The 15,294-nt window shown below is 38.5% G+C and overlaps 1 protein-coding gene across 1 annotated transcript in view; it reads left to right on the top strand.

Moving 5' to 3' along the window:
• Positions 1 to 15,294, top strand: part of UNC80 (unc-80 homolog, NALCN channel complex subunit) — a 282,090-nt gene that overhangs the window by 14,077 nt on the left and 252,719 nt on the right. Inside the window, exons 3-4 of the mRNA XM_042782808.1 lie at positions 6,276 to 6,432; positions 7,347 to 7,648. Of these exons, the coding sequence (XP_042638742.1) occupies positions 6,276 to 6,432; positions 7,347 to 7,648 (459 nt within the window). The remainder of the gene's footprint in view (positions 1 to 6,275; positions 6,433 to 7,346; positions 7,649 to 15,294) is intronic.

Raw genomic sequence — 15,294 nt, 5'->3', positions numbered from 1 at the left:
GATTATCTTCTGTGTCTGTGTTAATTGGTTTCCCTTTTCTTTGTTGAAGAGGGTCTGTGCAATCCTTCTGCCTAGTCCGCCATCTTGCCCCGCCTGATGTCTGATTTCTTGACTGCTGCTTCCATGTGTGTACTGTGGATCCATGGAAAATTTTATCCGTGACAACTACAGTATTTTCTTCATTTATCATGATGCTGCTTATTGATCTATTAGTGATGATTTTTGTTTTCTTTATGTTGAGGTGTAATCTAGACTGACGTCTGTAGTCTTTGATCTTCATCAGTAAGTGTTTCAAGTCATCTTCACTTTCAGCAAGCAAGGTTGTGTCATCTGTGTATTGCAGGTTGTTAATGAGTCTCCCTTCAATCTCAGTGCTGTGTTCTTCTTGCTATACTCCATCTTCTTTGATTATTGCTCAGCATACAGATTGTATGAATACAATATGAAAGGATACAACCCTGACTCACACCTTTCGTGATTTTAAACCACTCAGTGTCCCCTTGTTCTGTTCGAAAAATTGCCTCTTGATCTACATACAGGTTCCTCATGGAAATAATTAAGTGTTCTGGAGTTCCCATTATTTGCAATGTTATCCATAATTTGTTATGATCCATAAAGTCAAATGCATTTGCATAGTCAATAAAATGTGGGTAAACTTCTTTCTGATATTCTCTACTTTCAGCCAAAATCCATTTGATATCAACAATGATATCCCATGTTCCATATCTTCTTCTGAATCTAGCTTGGATTTCTGGCAGATACCTATTGATGCACTGCTGCAACCATTTTTTAATTATCTTCAGCAAAATTTTACTTACGTGTCACATTAATTACATTGTTTGATAATTTACACATTCTGTTAGATCACCTTTCTTTGGAATGGATACAAATATGGATCTTTTCCAGTCAGTTGGCCAGGTAGCTGTCTTCCAAATTTCTTGCTGTAAATGAGTGAGCACCTCTAGTGCTACATCCGTTTGTTGAAACATATCAACGGGTGTCTTGTCAATTCCTGGAGCCTTGTTTTTCATCAATTCCTCAGTGCAGCTTGGAATTCTTCCTTCAATACCATAGATTCTTTCTCATATGCCAACTCCTGAAATGATTGAACGTCAGCCAATCCTTTTTGGTACAGTGACTCTGTGTATTTCTTCTATCTTCTTTTGATGCTTCCTGCATCATATATTTTGCCCATAGAATCCTTCAATATTACAACTCAAGGCTTGAATTTTTTCTTCAGTTCTTTCAGCTTGAGAAAAGCCGAGCATATTCTTCCTTTATGGTTTTCTAATTCCAGGTATTTGCATATTTCATTATGATACCTAACTTCTCAGGCTGCCCTTTGAAATCTTCTGTTCAACTTTCACTTTTCATCATTTCTTCCATTCATTTTAGGGACTCTCTATTCAAGAGCAAATTTTAGAGTCTTTTCTAAAATCTGTTTTGGTCTTTTCTTTCTTTCCTGTCTTTTAAACAATCTTTTGCTTTCTTCTGGTCATTAGTCATTGGTGTTCAATGGGTCAAATCTATTCTTCAGATGATCTCTAAATTCAGGTGGGATATAATCAAGGTCATATTTTGGCTCTTGTGAACTTGTTTCTAATTTTCTTCAGCTTCAACTTAAACTTTCATATGAGCAATTAATGGTCTTATTCTGACTGATGATATTGAGCTTCTCTGGTGTCTCTTTCCACAGATGGAGTCAATTTGATTCCTGTGTATTCCATCTGGCAAGGTCCACTTATATAGTTACCATTTATGTTATTAAGAAAAAAAAGTATTTGCAATGAATAAGTCATTGGTCTTGCAAAATTCTATCTATCATGTTATTTCCAGCATCATTTCTATCACCAAGGCCATACTTTCCAACTACTATTGCTTCTTCTTTGTTTCCAACTTCTGCATTCCAATCACCAGTAATTATCAATGCATGTTGATTACATGTTTGGTCATTTTCAGACCACAGAAGTTGGTTAAAATCCTCAGTTACTTCATCTTTGGCTTTAGTGGCTGGGGCATAAATTTTAGTAATACTTGTATTAACTGGGCTACCTTGTTAAAAAAAAAAAAAAAAAAAAAGACAAAACAATCTCACTGCCATTGAGTCAATTCCAACTCATAGCGACCCCCATTGGGTGTACTGAGGCTGTAAATATTTATGGAAGTAGATTGGCTCATTGTCCTTCCATGGAGCAGCTGGTGGATTTGAACCACTGACCTTCTGGTTAGCAGCCAAATGCCTTATCCACTATACCACCAGCGCTCCTTGGTCTTCCTTGTAGGCCTGTGGGTATTATCCTATCATTGACAGCAGTATACTTCAGGATAGGTCTTGAAATGTTCTTTCGGATGATGAATGCAACACCATTCCTCTTCAATTTGTCATTCCCTGCATAGTAGACCATATGATTGTTTGATTCAAAATGGCCAATACTAGTCCATTTCAGCTCACTAATGCCTAGGATGTTAATCTGTATGTGTTCCCTTTAATGTTTTGCTAACTTCCAATTTTTCTACATTCATACTTTGTACATTTCATGTTCCAATTACTAATGAATGTTTGCAGCTGTTTCTTCTCATTTTGTGTCATGCCACATTCATAAGTCAAGGTTTTGAACGCTTCACTCCATCCATGTGGTTCAGGGTGACTCCACTCTGAGAAGGCAGCTCTTCCTCAGTCGTACTTTGATTGCCTTGCAACCTGAGGGGCTCATCTTCTAGCACTATGTCAAACGATGTTCCCCTGCTGTTCATCAGGTTTGCAGTGGCCAATTATTTCAGAAGTGTATGGCCCCATTCTTCTGCCTAGTCTGTCTTAGTCTAAAAGGTCTGCTGAAACCTGTCCAGCATTGGTGACTCTGTTGGTATTTGAAATATAGTGGCATACCTTCTAGCATCAAAGCAACATGCAAACCACCAAGTACAACAAACTGGCAGATGAGTGGTGGTGTACTTAGTTTAAATCAGAGTGATTTGAGATTTGAAATCTGTGATCCTACCTTAAACAGTGGTGACACTTTTGCTATCTTAGAATAGTCCTGACTTTTCTTTGTTTTTGGCTAAAATATGTTTAACAATTTTATTGTAATCATGATAAATCACATAGCTAAATCACATACTACATATATGAAACATGTACATATAGTGTTTTAGGTGCCATCAAGGCAGTTTCAGCTTATAGCAACCCTACTTAAAACAGAATGAAATGCTGCCTGATCCTGTATCATCCTCACAATTCTTGCTACGTTTGAGCTCTCTTGCAGCCACTATGTCAATCCATCTCACTGAGGGTCTTCCTCTCTCTTTTGCTGACCTTCTGCTCTACCAAGCATGACATCCTTACCCAGGGACTGGTCTCCCCTGATAGCATGTTTAAAGTAAGTGAGACAAAGTCTCACCATCCTTGCTTCTTAGGAGCCTTCTGGCTGTACTTTTTCTGAGACAGATGTGTTCATTCTTTTGGCAGTCCATGATATATTCAAGATTCTTCGCTAATACCATAATTCAAATGTGTTAGTTCTTTTTGGTCTTCTTTATTCATTATCCAGCTCTCACCTGCATATGAGGTGATGGATACCATGGTTTGAGTCAGGCATACTTTGAGATGTCCTCAAATCACTGACATCTTTGCTTTTTAATGATTTAAAGAGGTTTTTTGCAACACATTTGCCCCCATGCAACACATTGTCTGATTTCTTGACAGCTGCTTCCATGGGCATTGATTGGGGATCCAAGTAAAATGAAATCCTTGATAACTTCAATCTTTGCTACATTTATCCTGATGTTGCTTATTCATCCAGTTGTGAGGATTTGTGTTTCTTTATGTTGAGGTGTAATTCATACTGATGGCTGTAATCTCTGAATTTCAAGTCCTCTTCCCTTTCAGCAAGTAAGGTTGTGTCATCTGCATATTGCAGGTTGTTAATGAATCTTCCTTTAAGCCTGATGCCCATGTTCTCCTTCATATAGTCCAGCTTCTCAGATTATTTGCTCAGTGTACAAATAAGTACCAATATTTGTCAAGTACCAATCAGTTTCTGTTCATACAAATCAAATGTTTATTAATTTAAATCCAATATTTGGCAACTATACTCATGTATACACATATGTATGTATTTATGTACACACATATATATATGTAGCTATATAAACAGATAAAAATACAGCAAATATAGAAAAACTTATCTAGGGTTTAAAAAGTTATATTAGTAACATTTAAGGAGAAAATTATATTAACTACCCAGAGCTCCCTAAGATTATGACATGAGTAACTTATCCTCCAAAATGCATTCAGTAAGGCTGAACAAATCTAAAATCTTTTAATGTCTAACATACTCAACCTGTACTTAATGAATACTTCAGATACCTGGAGGCTGAGGAATTTAAAAATATTTGGCTCTCCATCATTAGCATATCTAAAGGTATTTACTTAGTTTCTTGAAAGAAAGCGTAAGACCGCATCTCTGACTGTGCTCCTTACTCAAACCTAAATAATAAATTATTAGAAAAAAAACAAACTCACTGTCATTGAGTTGATAACGTCTTATAGTGACTCCCATTGGGTTTCCAAAGCTGTAAATCTTTATGGAATAGTAATTGCCTCATCTTCCTCCCATGGAGCAGCCGGTGGGTTTGAACCACTGACCTCCTGGTTAGTAGCAAAATGCCTTAACCACTACACTGCCAGAGTTCCTTACCCAAACCATAGTGTGCTTTAATTATGAAGGTAATTTTTTTTTTTTCTTTTTAGTATATAATAGTAAATAGTTTTCTTTGCAAAATTTCTGTTTTAAGCCATGCATTTTTCTCAGGTGTCCTGATAATTCAATATACAATATGAACATTTGAGACTTGTATATTGATCACTCTGCAGGACACATACAATTTTCTTCATCACTGAGGACATCAAGTATCAATCAGGGTTTGTTTAGACAAGTCAAATACTTATTAACTTTATTCTAATATTTAGAATCCACATGTTTCCCAACACTTTACAGTGATATCCTTCCTTCACTCAAAAAATATGGACCAAAAAAAAAAAGAACTGACACAAAAGAACAAATATTATATAATCCCACTTATATGAAATAGGCAAATGTATAGAGACTAAAGTTTATTAATGGTTACCAGGGGTAGGAGGGAGAGGAAAGGGTAAATCTTACTTTAGGGGGCACTGAGTTTCTGTTTATGGTTGTGGATTAGTTTGGAAACTAATAATGGTGATAGTTGCGCAGATGAAGAAGATAATCAATGGTGCTGAATTGTACATGTGTAAAATGTTAGATTGGTAAAGGTTTTGTTTTATGCATTTTTATCACAATAAAACAATTAAAAAGAGAGAGAACTGAGTAGGTCAAACTTGTCCTATGGTGCTTCATTCTCCAAGAGTTATCTGTGGCCAGTATACTCATTGCCATGGAATCAATTTTAAATCATCATGACACTGTAGGACAAAGTAGAACTGCCCTGTAGGCTATGCAAGGTTATAACATTCATGGAAGCAGACTGCCACATATTTCTTCTGCAGAGTAGCTCTGGGTTTGAACTGCTTACTTGTTTGGTTAGCAGTAGAGCATTTTAAGCACTGAGCCACAGAAGAGTCAAAAGATTCACAAACAAAAATGGCTACCTTCCGTCCTCCCATCCTTCTTTTACCCCTCCCTCCTTCCTTCTTTCATTCTTTCCTTTCTTCCCCCCTCTATCTCTTCCTTTCTTTCCTATTCAACATATTATTAAGTTCTTCTACGGTGCCAGACATTAGGTAAGGAGTGTTGTATGCCACATCATTACTGAGGACACAGAGTAAATCAGGGGCCACAACATCAGATTTCTATTAAAAGTTCTATTTTAGTTAACACTTGTTGAATACTGACATAAATTCTGGCTCTCAAGATGCATTAACAAAAGGTTGACAATTTCCCTTTGACCTGCAGTTGGATAACTCAGCAACATTTTATAGAATATTACTTACAAATATCTAATGAGGTTAAATGCATTGTATTCTTTGTCAAACAAAGCTTATTTTGATGGAAATAAAAATCATGTAGTAATTTAAGCTATATGCATTGGATCAAATGTCTGCAAATAGGTAGACGAAAGACTATTTTCACTGACCCACCAACTTGCATGGCAACATTTAAAGAGAAATACAATGTGAGGAAGAACTTAGGTCAGTGATTTATATCTTTTGAGATATATAGTACCTGGACATTTATTTCTCCACTAATCAGAATCTCTAGTTCCTTATTTCACATGCTTTGTTTTTGTATCTGCAGTCATTTGAACGAGTGCTGGTGGAAAATAAACTGCATGGACTCTCGCCAGCTCTCTCTGAAGCCATCCAGAGCATCTCCAGATGGGAGCTGGTGCAAGCAGCTCTGCCTCATGTCCTCCACTGCACTGCAACCCTGCTGTCAAACAGGAACAAGCTAGGTTAGCGCTGTGCGTGACCTCTTCCCGGCACTATCCTCTGTGTCAATATTCACAACAGCAGTTTATTCACCACTTATTATTCTTCCAGAAACTTTGCCTATGTGACATCATTTAATTATCACAATCCTATCACATTGGTTCCAGTATTATCTCCATTTTTCCAATGATGAAACTTCTTTTGGTTTTAACTTTTTTTAAAAAAAGTTTACAAGTAATAGTTGAATATATTCTTTCTTAACCCTAAAATATTGCAATAAGCTAAAGACTCTTACCCTAAAAATGAGTCCCAGCTTGGGTTGTCCACTTTGTCCTTCCATTTGCCAGAGCAAACACTTTGTGAATTTGGCATATATCCTTTCACTCTCCCAACTTTGTGGTGTTCTGTGTACATGTGTGTGCGTGCATGCACACATACATATGCACATGCATGAAGATTGCTTTTCTTTTTGCATTATTTTGCAGATTTATTTTCTCACACAGAAATATACTCTAGCCATCTACTCCGTGTGAACACACTTAATCTTCTCCATCCCACTCCCTCCCCTCATTTGGATCTTTGTTCAAATGGTACCTCCACAGAGAGACCTGTCCTGGTCACACTGTCTAAACTATAATGGTTGTGATCTTTGAAACCTATACTCTTAACCACTATCCTGACTATTTGGAAAGACATATGGGAATCTGAAGAGATGTGATGCATGCCATTTCCATCCCTACTGACAGCATATCATTCTGCAGGGATGGCAGCTGGTTAGGAAGCCCAGATAAACAAGAATGAGCCCTGCCAGCAGCAGTAGTAAGAATTAAAGAAAAGTGTTTATGTCTCCCAGGAAACCAAACTACAGAGAAAAGCAGGAATGTTCTTCCCAGACCCAGGGTTGACATTCATTGTGCTCTATGGTTGTCCCATGCAGGCCACCAGGATAAACTAGGTGTTGCTGAGACAAAGCTCCTTCACACCCTGCACTGGATGCTCCTGGAAGCCCCCCAGGACTGCAACAGCGAGCGCTTTGGGGGCACAGACCGTGGCTCCAGCTGGGGTGGCAGCAGCAGTGCTTTTATCCACCAGGTTGAAAACCAGGGTTCCCCAGGGCACCCTTGCCAAAGCAGTACCAATGACGAAGAAGAGAACAACCGAAGGAAGATTTTCCAGAACTCCATGGCTACCGTAGAGCTCTTTGTGTTTCTGTTTGCTCCTCTGGTACACAGGATAAAGGTAAGCAGAAATCTGGCATTGGGGGTGATGTAAGTGGAAATGAGGTGAGGGTGGGCTTCAAATAGTATTTCAGTATGATCTTATAGCAAGCCAAGACAGGGGGAGCTCTATTTCTATGTTAAACTACTAAATATAATTCCCAAAACACAGATTTCCACATTATTTACTTACTTAAAAATCTTCAGTGGTTCTCCATCTGCCCGAACATGTTAAACGTGTTTTATAAGGTCAGACATGATCTGGGTCTGAAGTTCCTTTTTTGATTTATCTCCTGGCAATCCCTGCTGGACACATCATGTTCCAGCCACAAAGGAGCCATTCCCTGAATATGCCCTTAATGTTTGATCTGTCCTACTTTCCCTACTCTGCTCTTTTCATGGTCTTTCAAACCCCAACCTTAACATTATCATTTCCATGAAACTTTTCCTTTGACTTCCCAATGTAGATTTGGTCACTATCATCTCTGTGTGTCTATAGCATTTTGTGAACATTTCTTATAATGAATGATCTAGACCAGGAGTTATAATTTTTTATGTCCTATGGACTTTTTGACAACTTGTTATGGCCTCTATATTATACACATATATGTGTATATAGCATCAAATGCCAGCAGGGTTACTCATGGTGGACAAATTTCAGTGGAGTTTCCAGACAAAGACAGACTCAGAAGAAGGAAGAGGCCATCTATTTCTTAAAGAATCGGCCAGTGAAAACCTTACAAATAACAATGAAACACTGTCTGATATATTACTGGAAAACTTTGTGAATAGCCCTGAAACATCGCCTGATATTGTGCCAGAGGGAGCTCTGGTAGCATAGTGCCTAAGGCACTGGACTGCTAACCAGAGGGCTGGCAGTTCAAACCCACCAGCAACTCCTCCGAAGGAAGATGGGACAATCTACTTCCATAGTGATACTGCTTTGGAAACCCAAGGAGACGTCGCTATGAATTGGGTCCAACTCAACAACAAGAAGTGCCAGAAGTTGAGCCCCTTGGGTTGGAAGGCATTCAAAATATGATGGGGGAAGAGCTGCCTCCTCAGAGTAGAGCCAACCTTAATGATGAGGATGGAGTAAAGCTTTTCAGGACCTCCATTGGCTGATGTAGGACAACTCAAGATGAGAAGAAACAGCTGCAAACATCCATTAATAATCAGAACATGGAATGTACAAAGTATGAATCTAGGAAAATTGGAAGTTACCAAAAATGAAATGGAATGCACAAAGATAGACATCCTAGGCAGTAATGAAATGAAATTGACTGCTTTTGACCCTTTTGAATCAGACAACCATATGATCTACTATGCCAGGATGACAATTGAAGAGGAATGGCATGGCATTCATCAAAACATAGACAGTAGCAAGATCTATCCTGAAGTACAATGCTGTCAGTGATAGGATAATATCCATACATTTACAAGGAAGACCTGTTAACATTACTATTATTAAATTTGTATACCAACCACCAAAGCCAAAGATGAGAAAATTGAAGATTTCTACCAAATTCTGCAGTCTGAAATTGACCAAACATGTAATCAAGATGTATTGATTATCACTGGTGATTGGAACACAAAAGGTGGAAACAAACAAGGATCACTGGTAGTTGGAAGACATGGCCTTGGTGATAGAAATAACTCTGGAGATCTCATGATAGAATTTTGCAAGACCATAGACTTATTCATGCAAATACCTTTTTCCCACAACACAAATAGCAACTATACATGCAGACTTTGCCAGATAGAGTACACAAGAATCAGATTGACTACATTTGTGGCAAGAGGTGATAGAGAAGCTCAATGTGTTCAGCCAAAACAAGGCCAGGAGCTGATTGTGAAACAGGCCATCAACTGCTCATATGCAAGTTCAAGTTGAAGCTAAAGACAATTAAAAGAAGTCTACGAGAGCCAAAATATGACCTTGATTATATCTCTCCTGAATTTAGAGACCATCTAAAGAGTAGATTTGGTGCATTGAACACCAATGACCAAAAACCAGAGGAACTGTGGGATGACATCAAGAACATCATCCATGAGAAAAGCAAAAGGTCATTTATTTTCTATTTATTTATTTATTTTTACCTTACTTATATTAAATATCTAGAATAGGCAAAAGCATACAGTTATGGACTGATCTGTGTCCTCCAAAAAGATATGTTGAAGTCTGAACTGGTATCTGTGAACATGATCTTGTTTGGAAATAGGGTCTTTGAAGATACTAAGATCAGTTAAAATGAGTAGTGTGGGTTCTAATCCAATCTGTGTAACACCTCATAAAAGAGGAAAAGAGACACAAAGACAGAGAAAAGGCAGCATCATGTAGATGCTGTAGCCAAGAAGTCCCAGGGTATCTTTCCCTCGAGACTTCAACATAAACAGTCTGGTCAACACCCTGATTTGGTCTCCCAGCCTTCAGAAATGTGAGACAATAAACTTCTGTTCTGATAAACTAACCAATTTTTAGTATTTAATTACTAATCCTAAATAGATTAGTGGTTATCAGGGTCTTGCAGGGAGGGGAGATGGGGAGTCATTGCACTGTCTGAGGTGATGAAAGAGGTTTGGAACTAGATAGTGGTTATGATTGTACAACATTGTGGGTATAATCAATCATTGAATTGTATACTTTATTTTTTTTTTTATTATTATTTTTATACTTGGTCCTATACTTATTCCCAAATCTATTTCCAAACATGTGTCTGTGCAACTACCTACAAGACTATCATTTTTATTTACTTATTTATTTTATTTTAAGATATTGTTTTACATTCAACGTCATGCGTACATTTAGTTTCATTCCCCATTTGCCATGTCCAACCCTAACCCAGTCTCCTCCCCTCCCTACCCTGCAACCCTCCCCTTGTACCCCTCATAATTACACACTCCTGTTTGTCCTGCATTTCCTCAGTTTGAATGTTGATCCTTTGGTGTCCCATGGTCTATTGCTCTGAGGGATGTATTACCATTGATTGTGTGGGTGCAGCATCCAGGGTTGAGTGGTCTGCATGCACATCTTGTTAACTATTGGGCTGACAGCCCCCCTCCCTGGGGGTGAGTTTTATTCCAGGTGCCGAATGTATTTCAGGGCCATTTTATTGGGAGTCTCACCAGATTCCATCTGACCAGTAATTCTGGTCCTTTTTGAGTTTTTGGATTTTGTTCCACATTTTTCCTCCTACTCTATCCAGGATCTCCAGATTTGATCCTTTCCTGAGTGGTTGGCATTGGTAGTCAGGCACCATCCAGTTCTTCTGGTCTCAAGGGCCATCATGTCCTAGGGTTGTTTGCTTCTAAATGCCCTTTTTTTGTGTGTGCATTCTTATTCACTTCCGATGCTAGGAGACCATTAGCTGCATGTTAGATGGCTGTTTGAAAGCTTTTAAGACCCCAGTCGCTACTCACCAATGTAGGATGTGGAGCAACGCTTTTATGTATTTTGTTGTGCCAATTGAGTTTGGTGTGCCCCAGTACTATGATCCTGAGGTAGTAGCTCTATTGGATCTCTCTCCCATAGCGTCAGGATGTCTGTAAGGGATTACTCTGTGTCTGTCTTCTATTGTTTCTGTAAGGACTGCAGGTAGTTTGTATCACTGGTGTCTGTACAAGGTTAGCCTCAGCTGAGTCTATCCTTGATCTAGAGTATACCTCTATTCACTGACCCCTGTCTGATCATCTCAGGTGTTTATGTGTTTATCTGTATAGCCTACTGTTTGGTGTTAATGGCAATGTGATATTGTGGACACATTGGTTTTAGCATCTGTCGTCTATCTCTTATGTGCACAGTTTGGTGTCTTCTCCTTTCCCAATGTTATCATGGTGGTCATATATCCTTCCCATATATCCCTCCCCCTACCCATGTCAGCGTGTAAGCTAGATGACTGTGACCTTTTAAAAATTAAATTCTTGTGCACATTGAAAGATTTTGTCAAAAGGATAAAAAGAGAACCTACAGATTGAGAGGAAATATTTGCCTATGACATATCTGACAAAGGACTTATCTCCAAAATCTACAGAAAACTTCAGCACCTCAACACCAAAAAGACAAATAACCCAATTCACAAATGGGCAAAAGACTTGAACAAACACTTCACCAAAGAAGATATATAAGCAGCCAACAAACACATGAGAAATTGCTCATGATCATTAATCATTAGAGAGATATAAATCAAAACAACAATGAGATATCATCTCACCCCAGCAATAATAGCAAAGTTCAACAGATCAGATAGTAACAAATGCTGGTGGGGTTGTGGAGAGATTGGAACTCTTGTGCACTGCTGGTGGGATTGTAAAATGGTACAACCATTGTGGCAAACAGTATAGCGTTTCCTTAAAAAACTGAAAATAGAAGTACCATTTGACTCAGCAATTCCATTATTAAGAATATATCCTAAAGAGGTAAGAGATAGCACATGAACAGACATATGTACACCAATGTTCACTGCAGCACAATTCACCATAGCAAAGAGATGGAAACAACCCAAATGCCCGTCAATGGATGAGTGGATAACCAAATTATGGTATGTCCACACAGTGGAATACTATGCCACATTAAAGAACAATGAGGGATACGTGAATCATCTTGCCATGTGGATGAACCTGGGGGACATTATGCTGAATTAAATAAGTCAATTGCAGAAGGACAAGTACTGTATGAGCTCATTACTGTAAAAAGACAGAGAGGGGTTTGCTTCGGAAAGGGAACTCACCTAGTAGGTTACCGGGATGGGGAGGGAAAGGGAAGGATTAATTTAGGGCTAGTTGGGGCAAAAGGTCATTTAAAAGACAGGAAAGGAAGAAAAGACCAAATTGGATGTCTAAAACTTGCCTTTGAATGGAGAGCAGCTAAAGCAAATGGAAGAAATGACCAGATAAAAGAGCTGGAAAGAAGATTTCAAAGAGCAGCTTGAGAAGACAAAGTCAATTATTATAATGAAATATTAGGAAACCAAAAGGGAAGAACACATTCAGCACTTCTCAACCTGAAAGCACTGAAGGAAAATTTTAAGCTTTGAGTTTCAATATTGAAAGATTCTATGGACAGTATATTGAATGATGCAGGAAACATCAAAAGAAGATGGGAGAAATACAGAGTTACTGTACCTAAAAAGAATTGGTCAATGCCCATCCATTTCAGAAGGTGACATTGATCAAGATGGTACTTAAGGAAGAAGTTGAAGCTACACTGAAAGAATTTGTGAAAAACAAGGCTCCAGGAATTGATGGAATACCCATTGAAATGTTTCAACAAATGGATGCCAGGCTGGAGACAGTCAGCTATGGCAAGAGATTTGGAAGACAGGTGCCTGGCCAACTGACTGGAAAAGATCAATATTTGTACCCATTCCAAAGAAAGGTGATCCCCACAGAATGTGAAAATTATCAAACAATGTCATTAATATCACATGCAGGTAAAATCTTACTGAAGATAATTAAAAAATGGTTGCGGCAGTATATTAACAGAGAACTTCCAGAAATGCAAGCTGGATTTAGAAGAGGATATGGAATGAGTGATATCATTGCTGATGTCAGATAGATCTTGGCTGAAAGCAAAGAATATCAGAAAGGTGTTAGCTTGTATTTTATTGACTATGCAAAACATTTGATTGTGTGGATCATAACAAATTATGGATAACATTGAGAAGAATTGGAATTCCAGAACACTTAATTGTACTCATGAGGAATCTGTCCATAGACCAGGAGGCTGTTATTCAAACAGAACAAGGGGATACTGCATGGTTTAAAATCAAGAAGGGTGTGTGTCAGCGTTGTATGCTTTCATCATACTTATTCAATCTGTATACTGAGTAAATAATCTGAGAAGCTGAATTCTATGAAGAAGAATGTGGCATCAGGATTGGAAGAAGAATCATTAAATGCCTGTGATACGCAGATGATACAACTTTGCTTTCTGAAAGTGAGGATGGCTTAAAGTACTTATTGATGAAGATTGAAGACTACAGTCTGCAGTATGGATTATACCTCAACATAAAGAAAACTAAAATCCTCACAACTGGACCAATAAGCAGCATCATAATAAGTGGAGAAAAGACTGAAGTTGTCAAAGAATTCATGATACTTGGTTCTACCACTGACACCAATGGAAGCAACAGTCAAGACATCAGATGATGTAATGCATTGGGCAAATCTGCTGCAAGAGACTTCTTTCAAGTGCTGAAGAGCAAAGATGTCTCCTTGAAGACTAACATGTACCTTACCCAAGCCATGGTATTTTCAGTCACCTCATATGCATGTGAGAGTTGGACAATGAATAAGGAAGACTGAAGAAGAGTTGATGCTTTTGAGTTGTGGTGTTGGAGAAGAATGCTGAAAGTGCCATGGACTGCTAAAAGAAGTAACAAATCTGTCCTGGAAGAAAGTGCAGGTGCAATAATGCTCCTTGGAAGCAAGAATGACCAGACTTTATCTCACCTACTTTGGTCATGTTTTCAGAAGAGACCATTCTCTGGAGAAGGATATCATGCTGGGCAAAGTGGAGGGTCAACAGAAAACGGGAAGGCCCTCAACAAGATGGATTGACACAGTGGCTGCAATGATGGGCTCAGATAGGGAAAGGATGGTGAGGCTGGCACAGGACTGGGCAGTGTTTCGTTCTGTTGTACATGAAGTCACTGCGAGTCGGAGACAACTTGATGGCATCTAACAACAACAGCGACAATGTGTGTGTGTATGTGTGTGTGTATTAGCAAATTTATTTTTGACATATTTTTTAATGTATAAGGAGCTCGGGTGGTGCGATGCCTAAGGCGTTTGACTGCTAACCAGAAGGTTGGCATTCAGACCCATCAGTTGCTCCGTGGAAGGAAGACGGAAGATGAAGACTACTTCTGTAAATATTTACTGCCTTGGAAACCCAATGGGGTCGCTGTGAGTTGAAATCGACTCGATGGCAGTAGGTTAGGTTTCTTTTTTTTTTTTTAAAGTACAAAATAAAATATAAAACATAGGATTAGAAGGAAATAAATTATATTAAAATAGTATTAATATACAATTACATCCATATGTCCCTGGGACCTACAGGAGACAATATAAGTGGAAATCACAGTGCTACCACTTTCTAGCTGTGTGATCTTGGTGATTTTATTTAACTTCTCTGGTGCTCAATTGTATAAAATTGTGATTATCCCTAACAAAGAATGAATATATGTGAAACCACATAGTACAGTTCCAACATATGGAAATAACTCAAGAACTATTTGTTACTTCTGTGAGTGATCAAGTAAGAATATCCCATCCAAGTGCTAAGATGAGAAATTAGAAGGAAGTATTATGCCCAGCTGTTCTGCGTTTTAATAGAATATTACAATCTTAATGAAAGAGTGTTTCAAATTAGTGAGGTATGTATAAAGGGAGTTGTAACCATTAACAATCAGTTTTAGGGAAATGAACTAACCTGTCTTTCATGCTATTAAAATTCACTTTCTTCTGACTGTTCCATTGTTGGTAGATTGTTGTTGTTGTTATGTGCTGTCGAGTCAGACCCGACTCATAGCAACCCCTCCTTGGGTTTCCGAGGTGGTATCACTACAGAAATAGATTGCCCAATCTTCTTTCCAAGGAGTGGCTGGTGGGTTTGAACCACCAGCCTTCCGGTTAGTAGTCAAATGCCTTAGGCACTACACCGCCAGA

Source organism: Orycteropus afer, unplaced genomic scaffold (assembly GCF_000298275.1).
Source record: "Orycteropus afer afer isolate SDZICR_OR568_19922 unplaced genomic scaffold, OryAfe1.0 scaffold00002, whole genome shotgun sequence".
NCBI lineage: Eukaryota > Metazoa > Chordata > Mammalia > Tubulidentata > Orycteropodidae > Orycteropus > Orycteropus afer.
This window is presented reverse-complemented; position numbering and strand designations above follow the sequence as displayed.